This window comes from Halichoerus grypus, chromosome 5, assembly GCF_964656455.1.
Source record: "Halichoerus grypus chromosome 5, mHalGry1.hap1.1, whole genome shotgun sequence".
Classification (NCBI taxonomy): domain Eukaryota; kingdom Metazoa; phylum Chordata; class Mammalia; order Carnivora; family Phocidae; genus Halichoerus; species Halichoerus grypus.
Window position 1 is genome coordinate 111779212 of NC_135716.1, and position 21689 is coordinate 111800900.

Sequence of the window (21689 nt, forward strand, 5' to 3'; positions counted from 1 at the left end):
TCTTATAGGCATTACTAGAAATTTTTTTTTTTAGTGTAATGGGTATAATAATGAAAGTAGCTTATAAATTATTGAAATCTGAGATTTGTTTTAATGGTTAAATGTGACACTTTTTTTTTCTTCTCTTACAGAAGTCCAGAAGTCTAAAGATCTTTGTTCTGTAACTGTAGGTGGAGAAGAGATCCCTAATATGCCTCCTGAAATGCAGCTTAAGGTAGATCTGAAATTTTCCTAAGCTATATCCAGCTGAAGACTTTTGTTTTTTTTGCTTTAACAGCAACATTAATGTAACACTAATTTCCCTTGGCACTGCAGGTCCTACATTCAGCTCTTTTCACATTTGATTTGATTGAAAGTGTTCTGGCTCGAGTAGAAGAACTCATTGAAATAAAAACAAAGTCTACCCCTGAAGAAAATATTGGGATAAAGTGAAACCTCCATTTCCTAAATAAAGACTAGTAAAATACTGTATTTTCCATTATGATTATTTAGTACCCTTGTAAAAACTTTTCTGTAAGACACTGCTAGAAAAATAAATGTAGCCTTTCTCATACTGGTTTCTGTGATGACACATTATGGATCAGTAGTATTCTTTGGTTTTAAAAAGATACTTTTCATGGTAAATAATGCCCAAATATGTATTCTAAATTCTGTTGAAAATCCAATACAAACTAATAATTTTGTATTATAATCTCATAAAATGTAGTTGTATTGCCCTTATTCATACAGTTGTAGTGAATTTATAAATACATTTTACACTTTATGTTCCAATTAGATGCTTTGTTACACTTCAGAATTCCTGGTGTCAAATAGGATATCACACCACTGTAGAAGTGTACAGGAGAGGTTTTTAATTAGGCCACTTGGCTGCTTCTCTTAATTTCCCTTTTTTTTTTTTTTAAAGATTTTATTTATTCATTCGAGACACACAGATAGAGAGAGAGGAAGAGAGAGAGCACGAGCAGGGGGAGAGGCAGAGGGAGAAGCAGGCTCCCCGCTGAGCCAGGAGCCGGACGTGGGGCTCGATCCCCGGACTCTGGGATCATGACCCAAGCCGAAGGCAGATGCTTAACCATCTGAGCCACCCAGGCACCCCTTAATTTCTCTTTCTTTCCCTACCTCAGGAGGAGTCTAGGGGGCAGAGTCCATCACCACCTCTCTAGCAGCACTTACAGTATGAAAGCATCTGCAAACATTAATTTTAGAAATACTGGCAGCCCTTGTGGAAAAGCTAAAAAGTGTGACTTTTCCTTTAGTCTAAGGGGCTAGTTAGAAAATGCTGTGTTATTTTGTAGTAAATATTTTCCATCCAACTTAGTTTGTATCACTAAGGAACTGCATCTGAGTTTTATATGTACCAGTTTTTTCTAAACATTATTAAATGAATTATCAACAAAACAAAATCATTTTTGATCATATACATTTTATTATTTTAAATTTTTAAAAAATCTTTAAATATATATTTGAACATTATAATTTAACTGGTAATTAACATTCTTCCAAAAGAACTTTTGTAATTGATACTCTAATTTGGATTAAATGAATCACTACTCAGTTTTAACTTTTGAAGTGTCTTCCAAACAGGACTTTGCTCAATGATGTAAGCCTCAGTTGTTATCATTCTATAGCAAATGCTGTCTGTGTATGGTTTGGAGGCAGTCTGTAAGAAGTTATAAACATGCAACATTATTTACAGAAATATTTACAAAAATAAGTAATTTTTACAGGGTCATATAAAAAACTTTGACTTATTCAACAGGTATCAAATCACCTTCTTTGTGCTAAATACTAGGTATGAGTTAATTATGAGTAACAGAAAAGTGCTTGGTCTTTGTCTTTAAGGAATTTCCAACAAGCCAAAAGTAGAATACTTTAAGAACCGCTTTAATATGGAGATCTGTTCCAAGTATAAGAAAGAGTAAGAAACATCTAACTCTGCCTAGGGCACACTTCACAGGGGAGGACAAGCATGAAAACCAAGTGGACAACTTGTGAAGATCATCCTATAAAATAGTATGTTTGCACTTCGACAGTTCTTGTCTACAACCTGATCAATAATTGTACTTTAGAACTTGAAGGAAGATTTAAGAAACCAGTAGGGCCAACACAATGTATATATGCCAAATGCTCTTTTGGCCTAAAGTTAGTCATTCTTGTAGTGGCTACTGGAAGTAAACTGAGAAGATGATAGGCTGAGTTCAGGCTTCAAAGAGCTGCATGCTGAAAGAGCAACTTCTGAGGGGAACAGAAGCAGACTATTTGTTAATCCTGCTTAAGAGGGTGTGCATTTTGAAGTCAAGAACCTTAAAATCTATGAGTGCTATGTAATGCGTCATTTTCCTAAGTGACTCACCTTAGCTATAGTGCACATAAGATTAATAGCATTTACTGTGTTGTGTACTGGAAGTATCCGTAAATTACTACCCAGGAATCTGAAAAATAATTCATAAACAGATCATATAACTTATACAGACATCTGTTAAGCGGAAAGGAGACAGAAACCTCTTATTGTTTGTCATTTATTTATTCATGCCCTGCCCTATTCCACAGAGGATATGATACGGCTTTATACCCAGAATTTAATAGACTAAAAAGTATTCACTTTTGTTTTGGTCTTGCACGAAAATCTCAGAAATCAGCATGAACTCTGAAACTTGTCACCCTGATTCTTGGAGTAGCCATTAGGCCTGCATTTTATTAAATATGACAAGTTAACATTACAATGTTTATCCTTTGGCAAAACATAACTCAACTGCTTAAAAGGATTAAGAACTAAAGTAAACACATGTGATTTAAGAAAAGTCTGTAGTACTATTCTTCCATACCTCTGCTGAATCCTGAACATCAGTTTCCATTCCTCAGGCCCATGGAGGGCAGCAGACAGAACCAAAAAACTCTTTTGGTGAATATTAATAAACTTCTCAATTTTGGCTAGAAATATTTCTTCAGCTGATATAAAGCATTCTTTAGCATCCATCAATAAAAATGCAAGTCCTAGAAAAGGTAAGCATAATATAAAACATTACTTTGTTGTAATAATGAAAATATTTTGTAAACTCAGTAGAATCAACAAAAATAGCTATAATACAGCTCTAAGTGTCCAGGATGCAAACCTGTAAGAAACAGAATTTACTGTAACAAATTTTTTTTTTTAATACATTTTATTTATTTATTTGAGAGAGAGAGACCCATGAGAGAGGGAACACAAGCAGGGGGAGTGGGAGAGGGAGAAGCAGGCCTCCTGCGGAGCAGAGAGCCTGATGCGGGGCTCAATCCCAGCACCCTGGGATCAGGACCTGAGCCGAAGGCTGACACTTAATGACTGAGCCACCCAGGCGCCCCTAACAAAATTCTTATACTACAAAATGATTTAGCTAATTCTTTAAAATGCTCTCTATAAAAGGATAACTTACTCTAGAGGAAAAAACTTTTTTGGTCAGTAACCATTTTCAAACCAAGGCACTGTACACAATGAAAGTAATGCCTAATTTTAGTTAAAAGTCGTTTTTTGTGTGTGTTATAATGACTTTTTTAAAAGATGGAAATCAAAGATAATCTTAAGCCTTCAACTATTTCTTGGAGAAACCTTTGTAGAGAACATTAACTATTATTAAAACAGTGAGCAGATAATCTAGGATTTTTTTTTTTAAGATTTTATTTGTCAGAGAAAGTACAAGTAGAGGGAATGGCAGGCAGAGGGAGAAGCAGACTCCCTGCTGAGCAAGGAGCCCGATGTGGACTCGATCCCAGGTCCCTGGGATCATGACCTGAGCCGAAAGCAGACGCTTAATCGACTGAGCCACCCAGGTGTCCTGTAATCTAGGACTTTTGAAACAGTATCAGGCCTGTAAAAATAGTCCTGAAGGGAAATTTGATCCAATTATAGCTCTTTAAAAGAGAAGACAATCTGAGGAAAGTGATTATATGATTATATGCTAATTGAATGAACTTGCACAATTTACATAAACCTTCCTGAACCTAAGTTCTCCCATCTATAAGAATGTAATAATTCTTTCATAGGTTTGTTAAGAGGATTAAATAAGATACTGTATATAAAGTGGCCAAGGGACACAGGAGGTATTCAAAAACATTTCACTTCTCCCTAGAGGGCTCTATTCAACCAGGAAGGATGAGTTTGAAGTTGGACCACTTTCAGCCTGGAGTTTTATTTCTAGGAGCTTTTGAAAGCTGCCTGTCTTCCAAAACCTCTGCTAGAATTACCAGTCTATCTGCAACCCTCCTGGTAAAATCCTTTACCTCCACCTCTTTTGTCATTTTGGTCATTTCCCTACCGCAAACCTATGCTCTGTGCTGCTCCCTTCCCATCACCTTAGGGTTCTCATATCCTAATCTAATTCCTTCCTATATTTTGCCCATGACAGTTGTACAGTTTTATGATTTGAAGAAATTTTATTTGTCTCTATTTGGCTCTTTTCTTTTAGTTAGTATTTGTTTCAGCAAACTCTTGTACAAAATCCTGAAAAAACATTCTCCTATATTGTTTTTATATATGGCTTTTGACCAGTGTTGTGATGTTGGCCTCTTTAATACTGGTAACACATTAAGTACTGACTGTTGGAGAGATGACTTTGTTCTATTTGCATCTTAGTTCCAAAGCATGTCGTTTTTACTATCCTCTACCAGATTCCATGGGTTCAGCTTTAGTTCAACAATAATTTTTGTCTGTTTGTTTAAAGAGGAAGCGGCGGGGGGGTGGGGGGGGGAGAATCTTAAGCAGGCTCCATGCCCAGCACAGAGCCCAGTGCAGTGCTTGATCTCAAACCCTGAGATCACGACCTGAACCGAAATCAAGAATCGGATGCTTAACTGACTGAGACACCCAGGTGCCCCCAATTATAATCTAAACAGAAATGCATGTTGTAGTTGGCCACGTGCACTACTTTTGTAGCAGTAATTAAAGTTTTATACATTTACTTCTCCCAAAAGATAATACCTTAAGCTTCTTACCTGGTTATTGAACTACCACTATTAGAATTTATACTCACGTATTTTATAAGAAACTTAAATCAAGACAGTTAACAAATATACCGTACCAGAAAGAGAAAATATAATTGATCCATTTTCCACGGAATCTGAATACCGAATCTTGTGGCTTCGATTTTCTAGGGCAGTTGCAACTTCACAACTCTAAAAAAATTTTTTTCAGAAACACAAACTTAAGACATGCTTTTAGAATGAATGATTTTTTATTAAAGCTAATGAAAAATTAAGTTTAATAGCTTCTTTTATAACCACTTAAATATTTGCTCATCAAAGGAGACAGTAAATGTTCCCTCTGGTGAAAAAAAAACACTTTAAAAAAAGCAAAAATATTTAGTTCTACTGAAACACACAGTGTTTGGAAATGAGTTGTGCACTAGTTATTTAGGGACAGAAACTAAGGACAGTATTAAAGAACTATAAGAAACAGAGCAAATGCAAACTTCGTTAAAAAACAACTGGGGGGCGCCTGGGTGACTCAGTCGTTGGGTGTCTGCCTTCAGCTCAGGTCATGATCCCAGGGTCCTGGGATCAAGCCCTGCATCGGGCTCCCTGCTCTGTGGGGAGCCTGCTTCTCCCTCTCCCTGCTTGTGTTCCCTCTCTTGCTGGTCTCTGTCTGTCAAATAAATAAGTAAAATCTTTAAAAAAAAAAAAAAAAAAAAAAAACAACTGGGAGACAGATTCTGACATGCATTAATGTAAATTGGAAGGTGGGTGGCGGTGAGTTTCTTAGGTGGTTCACAATAACATGAAGTGCCAGACATATAGAATACCACAAGGAGACAACCAATTCTCCAATTCATTTGTGTACCTTACAGTTATTTTTATACTTTTTTTCTTTTTTAATTTTAAGATTTTATTTGTCAGAGAGAGAGCACAAGTGGGGGAGTAGCTGGCAGAGGGAGAAGCAGACTCTCCACTGAGCAAGGAGCCCAATGCAGGACTCAATCCCAGGACCCTGGGATCACAACCTGAGCCAAAGGCAGACGCTTAACCGATTGAGCCACCCAGGTATCCCTACTTTTATACTTATTAAAAATATATAATATTTATTTATTTATTTTAGAGAGAGAGCACATGGGGTGGAGAGGGGGTGGCCAGAGGGAGAGGGAGAGAATCTCAAGCAGACTCCCTGCTGAGCATGGGGCTCAGTCTGACATGGGGCTCGATCTCACAACCCTGAGATCATGACCTGAGCCAAAACCAAGAGTCAGACTCCTAACTGACTGAGCCACCCAGGCACCACTTTTACTTTACCTTTAAAATGTTCTAAGCCTTAGACAAGTCAGAAAACATGTATAAACATAGCAACAGGGTTTCTACTTTACCATTTTAAAAATCATCTCATTTCCTACTCTATCCATCCAAGTAATTACTTAGATCATTTTATCCAAGCCACTAAGATATAAACGGTTGATAGTGTTTCCTGATTGGTTACAACTCAAGCTGGTTGTTCTCCAAGTAGACAAAAATCCCTTAGGTACGTTAATTTTACATTTTGCTTTAGAACGTGTATATTTTAAGTATACAGGCTGGAATTATATATAAAATATATGCTTCCTTTCTGTCCTAAAGAGAGTATTCTGTGCCAAACAGATCCTGACCTAGAGTACAACTATGGCTCTTCCCATGAATTTCTTCTGCTGTTTTAAAATTATACATTGATTCCAGCAATGGCAGACTAAGTAATTTAGGCCAAACCTCCTGCTGAGGCAATGAGAAAAGCTGGACAATTTTTAAAATCTGCTTGAATGCATCAGAGAACTAGCAGGATAGTGAAAAAGTATAAGGCCAAAATCTACACAGAAGTTCAGAGATATGAGACCAACATTTAGGCCACCTTTTCCCTAAGGGCATTTGCCAATTCAGAAAGAGATGAGAGGCTGAACACAGCTTCTGACAAAAGTAGGACAGCTCTCACAGGGGCTATAGCCTACCTTCAAAGCCTTTTAATCCCTGAAATTGTCTTTAGGTGATACTGTATTACTACAAGCACCTTGCAGAAGCACTGCCTAGAGTAACCTTTCTCAATCAGGTTTCTTTATATGAACTACAAAGAAAATTATTTGAGTGACTATTTTTTCAATTCTCACATAACTAGTGCCATTCTAGTTGTAGTTCATTTATTACATACAACAGATGCTTTAAGGCTTGGATTGCCAGATTTAGCAAATAAAAATAAATACCCAGTTGAATCTAAGTTTCAGATAAACAACATAATTTTTTAGTGTAAGTATTTCCCATGCAATATTTGGGATGTACTTTTACCAATTTCATTGTTTACCTAAAACCCAAATGTTGTAACTGAATGTCCTGTATTTTATGTGGCAACCCTTAGGGCTTTGGGGATTTAATTCTCTTGTAAAATTAAGACTTTTTAGAGGAACAGAACACTATTCTAGGCCTCAAGTTATTTCTACAATTTTTCAAATACAAATTCCAACACACAATTAAAAATAATCAGAGACAAAATTACTTGAAAGAGAACTATAAGAAACAACAGGCAATAGACTCACAGGGGATGTTACATATAGTGAACTTACATAGATACATGCCTTAAAACAGTGATGTTTACTATGTTCAAGGAGATGAAAGACAAGATTGAGAATTTTGGCAAAAAAAAAAACTATAAAAGGATATAACAGATGTCAAAGAGTCAAAAAGCTTCATAAAATATGAGTGAATCTTTAAAGTGGAAAGGAGTTTAGTAAGCAGACAAGAAGACAAATGTGAGAAGAGCAAGGACAGAAAGAGTAAAGGCAAAGGCATTCAGATGCAAAAGTATGATTCTTATATGGTAAGTGTGTAAGGTGTACACAAGTCAGTTAATTTGGAGATGGTATTAGGAATAACTGCTGGCATATCCTAAGGACCCATGTATGCCATGTTAATGAATTTCAATCATATTCTATCAGTAGCTACACCTGTGTTGAGTATATAGTAATGCAAAGGCTTGTCAAATCACTATGCTATACAACTGGAAACTAATGTAATATCGTGTGTCAACTATACTTCAATTAAAAATAATAATAAATTTAAAAAAATCATACTCCAGTGCCTCTGCTCAGGCAGGGCCCTCTGCCTAGAATGACTTTTTTTTTTTCCCCAAGATTTTATTTATTTGACAGAGAGAGACACAGCAAGAGAGGGAACACAAGCAGGGGGAGTGGGAGAGGGAGAAGCAGGCTTCCCACCAAGCAGGGAGCCCGATGTGGGGCTCGATCCCAGGACCCTGGGATCATGACCTGAGCCGAAGGCAGACGCTTAACGACTGAGCCACCCAGGTGCCCCTAGAATGACCTCTTGACCCCCACCTCACCCCCAACTGCTAGAAATTTTTCCTAACTTTCAATGCCAACTAAAAGAATAATAAAAATAATAAAAAAATAATAAAGATAAATACAGAAAGTACTGAATTAAGAAAAAAACAGCCAAATTCAAGAGTAAATTTTTCGGGGGTGGCGGAGGTCTTTGATAACTGGAGGAAAGGAGGTGGGATTCTGAGGAATCAATCCGGTGGGGAGAGAAGCTGGCAGTTCCCACAGAAAGGAGCATTGCTGCTGCCACAGAATGTTCTGTGGATGTACTGAGCAAACAAGTACTGAGGTTTTAAGTGTGTGTAAGTGAACGGGGTAGAGAAGTGTCAGGAAAGTTCACTGACTCAGCAATTGACTGCTGAGTTCGCACTCAATTGCTGGGGAAGACGGTCATTGAAAGTTGGGAAAAATTTCTAGCAGTTGGGGGTGAGGTGGGGGTCAAGAGGTCATTCTAGGCAGAGGCCCTGCCTGAGCACAGGCACTAGAGCGGTAAAAGAAGTCTTCAGTAGTACCCATTTTGTTCACAGCACCTAGCACAGTTCCCAGAACAGAATGTGTGTTAATGGATATTTGTTTACTTGAATCCAAGCGTCCTTTGGGGAAGTCACTGAAGGTATCTAGTTAAGAAGGTGTATCTAAACCATGCTTTAGAGAAACTGAATTGTCTGTGATGTACATGAGATAAACTGAAAGGAGAGCAATGAAGATGATGAGTTGGAAGGCTGTTTTAAGGAGCCACATCAGAAGTGATAAAAACCTACTGAGGAGTGACTGCTAATGGGTACAGAGTTTTTTGGGGGAGGTGATGAAAATGTTCTCATAATTGATTTTGATGACAGTTGAACACCCTGTGAATATGCTTTTAAACCATTTAAGTGTATATTTTAAATAGGTAAGTTGTATGGTATGTGAGTTTTCTCTCAAGCTGTGAAAAAAAAAGTGCTGAAAACCTGAACTGATATGAGGGTGGGTGGGGGTGGAAGCAAAAAGGTTGGAGCTGGTGGTACAAGAGCTTTAAGCCTGAACAACTGATAGAACAGTAGTGCCATTAATAGAGAAACGAGACAGAGATTTTGCCAAAAAAAAAAAAAAAAAAGGCTTAGTGAGATAATAAAACCATTAATTACCTGGTAGTACCTAATAATCAGTTGATATTTAAATTTCCTCAATTGGCCAAGTAATGGCTTTTATAGTTGTTTTTTGTTTTTGTTTTTTTTAAAGTAGGCTCTATGCCCAACATGGGGTGTGAAGTCAGGACCCTGAGATCAAGAACTGCATGCTCTACTGACTGAACCAGCCGGTTTTTCAAACCAGGATCATGCATTTGGTTGTTACATCTTTTGTTAGTCTCCTAGTTTTTTTTAACAACGTTGACTTTTTCAAGCATATTCACACAATGGAAATTATTCAGCAATAAAACAAAAAGGAATAACTGGTATTGTGAAAATTCATCAGAGGAAACCTCATTTAAAATAGAGTCATTGGGGGTGCCTGGCTGGCTCAACTGGAAGAGCATGCAGCTCAGGTCATGAGTTGGAGCCCCAGGCTGGGTGTAGAAATTACAAAAAACAAACAAAAAAAACCTTTGAAAATAAATAGGCAGATGAAATGGAGTCAGAAGCCATAAGGGGGTGCTCTCATGCCCTATCAATCTGTCAACTGCTGATCCAGTAAGAAAAGGGGTGGAGGGTGGAGGGTGGGGAGGCATGGCTGGCTCAGTCCTTGGAGCATGAGACTCTTGATCTCCAGGTTGTGAGTTCTATTCCCTCACTGGGTATGGAGATTACTTAAAAATAAAATCTTTAAAATAAAATAAAAATCTTCAAAATTAAATTAAAAATAAAATCTAAAGGGGTGCCTGGGTGGTTCAGTTAAGTGTCTGACTCTTGATTTCAGCTCAGTCTTGATCTCAGGGTTGTGAGTTCAAACCCCATGTTGGGCTTCACGCTGGATGTGGAGCCTACTTTAAAAAAAAAAAAAAAGACTTAAAAATAAAATTTAAAGGGGCACCTGCTGGGGCGCCTGGGTAGTTCAGTTGGTTAAGTGTCTGCCTTCTGCTTGGGTCATGACCTCAGGGTCCTAGGATGGAGCCCCGCATCGGGCTCCCAGGGAGCCCAATTCCCCCTCTCCCTCTGCCCTTCCTCCTGCTCATGCACTAAGAAAAACTAAAATTTTTAAAAATAATGATAATAAATAAATGAATAAAGGGGCATAGTTGGTTAAAGCATCTGACTCTTGGTTTCAGCTGTGGTCAGGATCTTAGGGTCATGGCCTCGAGCCCAGAGTCTGTCTCCATGCTCAGTAGACTCTGCCTAGGATTCTCTTCCTCTCTCTCTGCCCCTCCCCCCTGCACTCACATGTGCACTCTCTCCCAAAATAAATAAATAAATCTTTTAAAAAATACAAAATGAAAAATTTTTTATTTTTTTTATTTTATATTTTATTTTTTTAAGATTTTATTTATTTGCAAGAGAGACAATGAGAGACAGAGAGCATGAGAGGGAGGAGGGTCAGAGGGAGAAGCAGACTCCCTGCTGAGCAGGGAGCCTGATGTGGGACTCGATCCCAGGACTCCAGGATCATGACCTGAGCCGAAGGCAGTCGCCTAACCAACTGAGCCACCCAGGTGCCCTGAAAATTTTTTTAAAAGTTAATTTTTCAAAATAACCAGGAGCTAAGACTAAATTTTCCAAAGCATGTTTCATGGACTATTAGTCCCATGAAGTATTAAAAGATGTTCCTTGTATTCAAATAATATTGGGAAACACTGAATATTATTTTGTCTCCTTTTGAGGATTTACCACGCATTTAAGCATATGAAAGGCTCTTAAGAGTAGTGCAGTAAAAAAAACTTGTATAAATTTGTTTATATAAGCATTCCAAATATAATCCAATACTTCTTTCTACAAATTTAATACCTATTAATATTCTGTAAAACTAGTATTCTATCTACCAAATCTACTCATAAAAAAGGAAATATAAATAAAAACAGAAGTGGGAAAGGGTACTCAATAACTGACAGAGTTTATCAGAAAATTTAAAAGAATGTCAGTATGAAAATTTTAATCACAGAAATGGCAATCTCATAAATTTCAACTTAGTAAGTTTACCACCTCTATGACTTAGGTAAATTTTTTAAAAATATATAATTTATAAAAATAGACTCATAACATAGTATAAAACTTAACAGAGCAAAAACCATAGAAATCACTATTTTTCTACAGTTCATAAAAAATTATCAGCACAGAAAATTTAATAGAAAAGCTTTTACCTTAAAGAACAAATAATTTCCATACTATATAACTTCACAGATATAAACAAATGAAAAAAAAGTATGGAAAAGGAAACCCCCTCTTGCCTACAAAAATAGCACAGAAAGAGAAAACCACAGCCTAATCATTAGTAAATAAGGATTCAAAAATAAAATATTAGAAAACCAAATTTTAAGAGACTATGAAAGAAAAACTCGTAACGATCAACTAGTTTAATCAAGAAATGCAAAGATTAGTCACTTAAGTTCTTCTCAACAGACAACAAAAAATAATGCACTTGAAACTGAACACCTATTTTTCTTTAAAGATTTTATTTATTTATTTGAGAGAGAGAAAGAGAGAGCACATGAAGGGGGAGGGTCAGAGGGAGAAGCAGACTCCCTGCTTAGCAGGGAGCCTGATGTGGGACTCAATCCTGGGACTCCAGGATCATGACCTGAGCCGACGAAGGCAGATGCTTAACTGACTGAGCCACCCTGGAGCCCCTGTACACCTATTTCTGATGAAGAGAAAACCTTTATAAATTAAGCTTAGATGAATATTAACACAACAAATATTTTATAGCAACAGGTACATCATATGTAATAAAACACTGGAAGTATTCCCATTAAAATCAGAAACACTATTTTAGATGCTCTGGTTACAGCAAAAGGCCATGAGATATAGCTGTCAGAAATTCTAATCACAAATTATGACTGCCTCCCTTGAAAATCCAATAGAATCAACTGATAATGTATCATGAAAATTCAGTGAAGTGATTAAAAATAAATTACCACAAACTCAAAAATTGCTACTTATAGACTGAAAACATGGGGAAACAATATTCCATAACAGCAACAAAAACATCAACTATCTACAGTACTTAAAATGAAATAGGAACAATATGAAGAAAATTTTTTAAATCATACCTGAGAAAAATAAAGACTTGAAAAAAAAAACAAAGATATATCTTGAATCAATTTAACTGTGTAACTAACATGAAAATAAATGTGGGAATTACAGCTACAGAAAAAGTATAGGTGTTATACACATTTGATATAATTAATAAATTATAAATATCTAATATAATTGGTATTTGATCATTGATATAATTAATAAAAGTCCTGAAGAGAAAAGAGAATTAGTAATGTTCTGTTTGTTGACCTGATTGGCTACATGGTATTCTTTTTACAATAACTCCATTAAATGGTTCATATATACTTTTGTGTACTTTTCTCTATATTTCCTAAGTTGAAAAAAGTCAAACGAAACAGAAAAACCAAAAAACCTTCCAATGGATGAGTTTAATAGGAGTAGAGAGAAATACTGACATGGAAGACAGAACGGATGAAATTACCTAGATTGCAACCTAAAGACAGAAAAAGTGAAAGAGAGGTCAAAATGCATAGAGAACATTGTGAGAAGATCTAACATACATCTAATGGGAGTTCAGACAGGAAGGAGCAAGGGAATAAAGGAGATGATGAATAAGAACTTGATAATAACAACAATTCAAAGATTCATGAAACCTCAAAAAAAAAAAAAAAAAAGAAAAAGAAAATCTATACCTTAAAACTACAGAATGCCAGGGGCACCTGGGTGGCTCAGTCGTTAAGCTACTGCCTTCAACTCAGGTCACGATCCCAGAGTCCTGGGATCAAGCCCCGCATCGGGCTCCCTGCTCCGCGGGAAGCCTGCTTCTCCCTCTCCCACTCCCCCTGCTTGTGTTCCCTCTCTCGCTGTGTCTCTCTCTGTCAAATAAATAAATAAAATCTTTAAAAAAAAAACTAGAGAATGCCAAAATCTGAAAGGCAGTCAAAGAGGAAAGACAGGTAATCTTCAAAGAAGTGACAAACTGACTGCTAGCTTATCAACAGCAACAATGAAAGTCAGAATCTAGTGAAATGAGTTCCTCAATATGCTGTAAGAAAGTATCTGTAAATCTAGCGAAAATATCTTTCACTTTGGAGCAACTGGAATTTTCATACATTGCTGATGGGAATATAAAACCATAATCCCCACATTTATTTTTATTTTAGTTACACAGTTAAATAGATTCAGTGCTCATTTGTACTGAACCTGAGAAGAGTTGTGCAATTTCTTATAAAAATAAACATATGACCCATATGACCCAGCAATTCCATTACTAGGTATTTACAAGAGAAATGAAACCATGTAAACATACAGACCTATACTGAGGTTAAGAGCAGCTTTAATTCATAACAGCCAAAAACTGGAAACCCAAATGTCCATCTATTGGTGAACAGATAAATAAATTGGGGTAGTATACTCATACACTAAACTACTACCCAGCAATAAAAGGGTACAAATTGTTATATGCAATAACATGAAAGCAAGGCACAAAAGAGTACCAACTATATTATTCCACTTATATGATGTTCTAGAACAGGCAAAACTAATTATAGTGATAAATATCAGATCAATAGTTGCTTGAGGCAAGGAGTGAGAAAAGAAATGACTACAAATGACTACATGAAGGAATTTTCTGGAGTGATGCATACGTTCTATATTTTGATTAGGGTGGTGGTTACACAGGTATACACATTTGTCAAAACTCATCAAACTGTACATTTAAAATGTGTGCATTTTATTGTATGTAAGTTATACGTCAATTAAATTGACCTTTAAAATATCTTTCAAGATCAAGGGGAAAATAGAAATATTTTGATATTAACAAAAACTGAGAATAAGTTTTTACCTCTAGAAGATACTCATTGAGGTAACTTCTAAATTACATTCTTCAGATAAAAAGAAAGTGATTTAAATTGGGAGGTCTGAACCAAAAGAAGGAAAGGACAGCAAAAACAGTAGCAAAGACATGAGTATATAAACAAATGCTAACTTTAGAAAAGTTAAAAAATAGAATTAAACTAAATATAAAAACAGGATGTAACACAGAAAGGGATGACTGGAATTAAAGATTCTTTTGTCCCTTAAGAGGAAAATAAAGGTAATTATTCACTGTGGATTTTGTGGAGATAAGTATGCATGTTAAAATTTCTAGGGAAACTACTAAAATAGTAGAAATAGAGCATATAATAAGGAAGGGAAGAAAGAAGTAGAAATAGAGCATATAATAAGGAAAGGAAGAAAGGAGAGGGACACAGAGGGAAGAGGGAGGGAGAGGGGTAGAGAAGGAGAGAGAGAGAAACCAATCAATACAAAAAGTGACGAGATAAAGAAGAAACAAATAGGACAAAGCAAGACGGTTAAACATAATAAATGAATTATGAAGTAGTTGTTCTTGGCAAATTAGCATGGGTTGCTGGCTCCCTCTCTCAAAATCAGTCTGAAAAAGACACAGAATTAAGAGAAAAACAGGAATTCCAGAAACCTAACAAATAGAAGCACAAAAAAAACAGTGAGACTTAAGGCTGTCTTAAACTGGTTTGTGTTATGGAGCTAGATGGCGAAAGCCACTGGGGCAAAGTGCAGCTTGAGGAAGCAGTGGGAGGATAGAATGGATTAAAAAATCTTATTTTTAGTCTTATTCTTGCCTCTCTCATCTTTACTGTGGAACAGTCATTTCTTGCCCCTTCCCTCTAGACGTCAGCTAGTGTCCATAGATAAATACCAGCGCAATGGAGAAATCCTGTTGGCTGAGGAGCTAAAAATGGTTGTGGACTGACCAACTGCCTTCATGGATTCAACTTTCCATCCCTTCCCCACCCAAACTGTATGGAGACAGCCTCCCTCTAACGACACTAAGGTACACAGATCAGTTTCTGTGGTTTATTTCTTTGAAAACAAGTAATATACATGTGCGCATTACTGCTTCTCAAATCCTGTAACATCTCTATTAGAACAGGCTTATAGAGAAACATAAGAACTTTAAAAAATTTCCAACCTTCAAATATTTAGAGAAGTAGGATGTTGAAAATGGATGCAGTAAAGTTTAGAATTTATCTTTAAAATACATTTCGTTTGGGGCGCCTGGGTGGCTTAGTCATTAAGCGTCTGCCTTCGGCTCAGGTCATGATCCCAGGGGCCTGGGATCGAGTCCCACATCGGGCTCCCTGCTCCGCGGGAAGCCTGCTTCTCCCTCTCCCACTCCCCCTGCTTGTGTTCCCTCTCTCGCTGTGTCTCTCTGTCAAATAAATAAATAAAATCTTTAAAAAAATAAAAAAATAAATAAAATACATTTAGTTTATGTTCTTCCAGATCCATATAACTTTGGATAATCAAGCTAAGGATCTTTTAAAATATTGTTCTATTGCTTTTAATTTTTAAATTAAAGATCAATGGCCCAAATGCCTCTTTACCTTAAGAGATGAGCTAATAATAATAGTGGTTGTCCATTTTATTTTTTCTTTTCTGCCATTTTCAGCCATCTGTCTGTCTCTGGATCAACCCAGCTTCTAATGGTGCCACAATCTGATAAAAAGAAAGAGCAAACAGGACAATGTAGAAACGTCTGGTGAATGAAAATTAAAGACAGAAATGAAACTAGGTTAATGGAGACACTCTAATGAATATTTGAAAGTTAAAATTTGAAACTGAAAAATATCTGTCTTGTTATACATTAAGCTTATTCAATACCATGCTTCCGATTGCAATACCATGCTTCCTACTGTTAAAAAGGAGACAGAACACCCAAAATGGAGTCATTTGTGCTAAACCCCACATCAGTAAACCAAAACTTAATATCTAACCTAACTACATTTTCAACCCCTTTGAATGTATGTAACCTTTAACCAGTCAACACCAAATTACCTGGTCAGCACTAGTGAAATAAATAATCCACCCAATAAATCCCTTCCTTTCCCCTCAGGAAGGCGATCTTGCCTGAAACAATGCATTCTTTGCAAATAATTTTTTTTCCACCTACCTTTAAAAACCCCCTTTTCTACAGTTTGGTGGAGCTCCTTTCCCTTGCTAATTGGGATGTTGCCCAATTCATGATTCACTGAATGAAGCCAATCTGATTTTTAAATTTACTCGGTTGAATTCTTGTTATTTAACTCTATTAACAATTACTAAAAGCAATGGTTCCCATTTCAGGGCACTAACTTCATGAAAGAAGACTTGTGTCAAGAACTGTGAAAGGCCTATGGTTTTACTGTATTTGCAAGCTAAAAAAAAAGTTAGCCTGCCACAGTTAATGGATTTAACAAAAGACAGAAGACTCCTGGGTCAGAGGACAAAGAATGTTTTTTTTACTTGTTTTTTTACTCACAGCAAGAGAAGTAACCTCATTCTCTCTCTTTTTTAAAGATTTATTGTTTTAGAGAGAGAGAGAACACAGGTGGAGGGGAACAAGGAGAGAGAATCTCAAGCGGACTCCCCAGTGAGTGCAGAGCCCAAAGTGGGGCTCAATCTCACAACCCTGAGGTCATGACCCGAGCCAAAATCAAGAGTCAAATGCTTAAATGACTGAGCCACCCAGGCACCCCAGGATCCTCATTCTCTTGCAGCAATTCCCCAAATCCAATTCCCACACGGTTATGGGGAAAAGGCTAGGTAATATCAGCAGAAACAGTGAGGTGTATTATAGGAAAGGAATCCTGAGCTTAGGAATCCCTAATTTTTATAATGGGCTGCAACCAAACCTGCCCTGTGCTCTAGAGGAAAATATTATCTCTAACCTACAAAACTATTCACTACACATCCTTGAAAAGATAGTTGAGGGGTGGGGCCAGTATATGTGTATTTCTGTTGGTGTTGTTAATGCCTGTCTAGGGACCATACTTTTAAGAACTGCTGCACTAAAGGAAGGAAGAGTTTTCTGGGCAAGAACAACACAAAGTACTGTACACATTGGCAAACACCAAGTACTGTACACACTGGCAACCAGATAATAAAAGAAAATGATATAAGAAAATTTCAAAAACATCAGTGTGCTAAAGTTTAAAGTACAGGGGCGCCTGGGTGGCTCAGTCGTTAAGCATCTGCCTTCAGCTCAGGTCATGATCCCAGAGTCCTGGGATCGAGCCCCGTGTCGGGCTCTCTGCTCAGCGGAAAGCCTGCTTCTCCCTCTCCCACTCCCCCTGCTTGTGTTCCCTCTCTCGCTGTGTCTCTGTCAAATAAATAAATAAAGTCTTTAAAAAAAAAAAAAAAAAGTTTGAAGTACAGTTGTCTGAGGTGGGTGGGAGAAAAGGTAAAAATTAATTACTGTAAATCTAGTAGCATTCAAGTGAGTATCACTGTGGTCTAAATTTGGCACTTTTCTGATTATTATGGACACTGACACTCTTAAGCCATGTTCCAATTTCTGTGAAATGGGTATGTCTTTTGTCCATTTTTCTATTAGATTTTCCTTTTCTTTTTCTCATTTGTAGAATTTCCTTATATATTCTAGATATTAATTTTTGTCAACTGTTTGTATTTTCTCCCAGTTTAGACTTGCCTTTTCCCCTTCTTTATATTATTTGATACACAACTTAGAATTTTCAATATTGTCAAATTTACCAATGTTTTCATTTATTCTCAGTGCTTTTTATTTAAGAAATCCTCTCTACCCAGAAGTCACAGATATTCTCTTTCATTGTCTTCTAAATTTTTAGTTTGATCTTTCACATTTAAGTCTTTAATTATCTAGAATTTTGTATAGAGTCTGAAGTAGGGATCCAATTTCATTTTCTAAAAATATGGCTACCTAGTTGTCTCAACACTAGTAGTCTTTTCTCCCCCTCATTATTTGCAATGCAATGTCACCTTAGTGACACATTGTTTTTACATATTCATAGGTCTGCTTCTGGGTTCTATATTCTATTCCATTGTTCAATTATTCCCAAGTCAATGTCATGCTGTTTTTAATTTTTATAGTTTTATAAAAACTCTTGATTTCTATATGGGAAGTCTCGATATCTTACTCTTCTTTTTCAGTAGTGCTATATGTGTTCTTGGGTCTTTTTTCTTCCCTCTAAATTTTATTTTATTTTTTTAAAAGATTTTATTTATTTAGAGAAAGATCATGAGTTGGGGGAGGGACAGAGGACAAAGAGCATCTCAAGCAGAGCCCGACATGGGGCTCGATCTCATGACCTGAGCCAAAACACTTAACCGACTGAGCCACCCAGGCTCACCACCCCCCATAAATTTTAAAATCATCATGTCAGTTGCTTTAAAACTGTTAGAGGATCTTTAAAATTAGAAGTGCATTTACCTATAAAACAATTTGGAAAAAACTAAATTCTTTATGAAATTGAGTCTTTCCATTTATGAATATGGTGTATCTTTCCATATATTTAGGACTTATACTCTAGTGTTTTCATTTAATATCTGTCATAAACTATTTCCTTATGTATTTTTAGGAAATATGTAAAGGCTATATAATTTCTGTTGTATGGATTTGCCACCCTTTATTTGACCCTTATGCAGGAAAGGAAAATAATTTTCCTTTTACCCTTATGAGGTCTTGGCTGAGATCCCCTATAATAAAAGACAGATTAACAAGAGAAAAACAAACCACTTTATTAACATGTATACCTGACATATACATGGAAGATAACCAGAAAAAAAAGGAGTTAATTCCTTGAGAGAGCCTAAGCCACCACTTTAAATACCATCTTCAGATAAAGACAAAAGAAAGATGTTATGGGAGAGGCCAGTGTTGGGAAGGTACCAGGAAAAACACAGTAAACAAGAGTAAGGTTTGTTATGCAGATTTAAGTCAGTGCCATCTTTAAGTCTCTTGTGATTTAGAGTCACCCTTCTCTTCCTGATACAGAGAGAAAGATACTTAAAAATGGAGGCTTTCTTCAAAAGTGTGAATGTACCTTACAAAAGGGTAACTCCTATTCTGCTTCAGAGCTTCTCCTATGTCTGTATTTCTTAAAATAATCAGCTCAAAATAATCCTCATGTCAAATAGGCATATTCTGCTACCCTTCAATTATCTCTGGTAATTTACAATGGACATATGATGTGGTCCCAAACTTTTCCAATTATAAATAATTTGCAATAACATGGAGTTATCTTGCAAAACCACAAATATCATATTCCTCCCCAATTAAAATCCTTTAATGATTCACCATGGCCTACTCAAGGTGTACAAATTCTTTCCTTTTCAGGCTCATGTCCTACCATTCCTTAACGTATCACATGTGCTCTAGCTATTCTGAAGAACCTATAGTCCTAAACAAGAAATGCTTTTTCACACCTCATCTCTATATATTCTGAATAAAATTCCCCTCACTTTCTTGTCAATTCCTAGTTATTTTTTAAAATTAGCAGTTTGTGTGTTACTTCCTCTAAAAAAACTCTCCCTGTTCTCCACAGGCAATCAGGACTTCCCTCTTCTGTGGACCTATAGTAGCCCAAGCATATCTGTTAAATTACTCATTAATATAGTTAAATTTGTTTACATAGTTGTATTCTCAATGAAGAGACTTCTCACTGGAGGCTCCTCAAGGAGAGGAACCATGTTTTATTCATCTTTGTATTCCCAATGCCTAGCACAGTGCCTGGCACTTTTGCTAAATATAAACAGTAGTCCAGAAGTCAGAAGCAAAATAAAGGTTATTGCAAGCTGGGAACAAATAAGGTAAGTCCTGGATGACTGCCATTAACAGTGGAAGGGTTTTGCCATGTGTCTTTATATGTTAGAAATACGTGGTGCAGAGATGGATCAAGCTAGCTTAAAAGGCACCATCCTCACAATGTCAGTCTTTCTTCCCAGTAAACAAGGCAGGGTTTGCTGAGTTTACCTGGTGAGACTCTGAGTATTCTGGGATCAGATTCTTAGGAATAGACTGAAGTCACATGAACTCCTCTCCTGGGTCATACCTACCCTCTCACTGTATCTGACATGCAGCTGGCAAAGGCATCAACAAGAGCTCAGCATATCTATCATGAACTCTAGTTCTCTCTATCAGGTTGATCAAAGGGCAGGGGGGTAAAAGAATGTGGGGGGATTTTATAAGTAAATATATGTGGCAGGTGTGTAGATGAACCAATCCCTTTCACCATAAGTAAGGAAGCCCAAGTATTCTACCATGATCTAGCTGATGATTTGTTGGGTGATGGGCGGTGACAAATAAATGTGGATATGTTAGGCAATAAACAATGCTTTCAAAAACTATGCTATGAATACAGATCTGTGGTTAGTGTACAAGTGGCAAAGTAACCTGTGGAGGCAGAAGAATTCTTAAATTCTTAAGTGGTAATGAATAAACTTAGATTCTACAGAGGCTGTGTTCTTGGTGAGAGCTTTTCCTATTACCAAAATCTCATGATGATCAGAGTCCCTTGAATAAATAGAATGATATGTAGTCAGAAGTGAATTAAATGGCTTTCTGGGTCTTTACCCTGAGCACATGTCATAGTTCATAATAAATATACAAATAGAATTACATGCTTACAAAACATCTTGTTGAAGAAACATTTTGAAGAGGATGTACTGACCTGACTTGGTGGCAAAACGGCAAGAAGCAAATGGCCATTGGGAAAGTAGGTACCTGGTACTCCATATATGATACTTCAGAATCATCCCTGAAGAACTCTGGAAATAGTTGCCAAATGCTTATTCTTGCCTAAAAGAAGGCCAATTAGATGCAAAGTTGTTTTAAACTAAAAGAAGTATATGGGGTTGAGTTCCATGAGTTGCAGCAGAGTCTAGTCAGGAATAAAAGAGAAAAAAACCCTGCGTGCATAGTTAAATGTATAAAAATAAATTTCCAAACACATTTAAAAGAAAAAAAAAATAAAAGAGAAAGATGCAATTCAAAAGCCAGGGGGATCAAATATAAAGACTAATTCTAGAAACAGAATGAAGGTTCCTGTCACTGAGTTTAGTTTAGTGTCTGGTGAAAGGTAAAGAAGCAAAAATATCTTAGCAACAAGAAAAACTATGTTAGAATATTGGTGGTGTATCAGGGGCGGGGGGAGGGGTAGAACTGCAAAAGACAAAATGGGTGATTATGGCTTTTATGATTCAGTGAGGATGTGGAGTGTATGTGGAATCTATGCCAAATATAAGGCATACATTCAGACCTTTTGGTAGAAGATCCATAGTATAGTAGAAAAAATACAATGGGAGTTAGACCAGGGTTCTAGTCTTACCTCTAATACTGTAATCACTCAATGTCTTTAAGCGTATTTTCACACATATAATTACATACAATGAGACGAATAATACTGGCTTGCCAATACCTCAGAGT

At 36.7% G+C, this 21689-nt stretch overlaps 2 protein-coding genes across 6 annotated transcripts in view; one reads left to right on the top strand and one right to left on the bottom strand.

Moving 5' to 3' along the window:
• The window catches only part of GLMN (glomulin, FKBP associated protein), a 32327-nt gene extending 31774 nt beyond the window's left edge, over positions 1–553 (top strand). For all 4 annotated transcript variants that reach the window (XM_036103363.2, XM_036103367.2, XM_078072760.1 and 1 more), the window contains 2 exons: positions 132–214; positions 316–553. In XM_036103363.2, coding sequence (XP_035959256.1) covers positions 132–214; positions 316–432 — 200 coding nt within the window. In that variant the 3' untranslated portion in view covers positions 433–553. The remainder of the gene's footprint in view (positions 1–131; positions 215–315) is intronic.
• A 738-nt stretch (positions 554–1291) lies between these two features.
• C5H1orf146 (chromosome 5 C1orf146 homolog) overlaps positions 1292–21689 on the bottom strand; it is a 34892-nt gene continuing 14494 nt past the window's right edge. Inside the window, exons 2-7 of one of the 2 annotated variants that reach the window (XM_036103370.2) lie at positions 20935–21062; positions 15853–15964; positions 5055–5148; positions 2826–2994; positions 2354–2432; positions 1292–1660 (exon numbers count right to left, since the gene is read on the bottom strand). In XM_036103370.2, coding sequence (XP_035959263.1) covers positions 1526–1660; positions 2354–2432; positions 2826–2994; positions 5055–5148; positions 15853–15921 — 546 coding nt within the window. In that variant the 5' untranslated portion in view covers positions 15922–15964; positions 20935–21062 and the 3' untranslated portion in view covers positions 1292–1525. The remainder of the gene's footprint in view (positions 1661–2353; positions 2433–2825; positions 2995–5054; positions 5149–15852; positions 15965–20934; positions 21063–21689) is intronic. The other variant, XM_036103371.2, reaches the window with a different exon arrangement.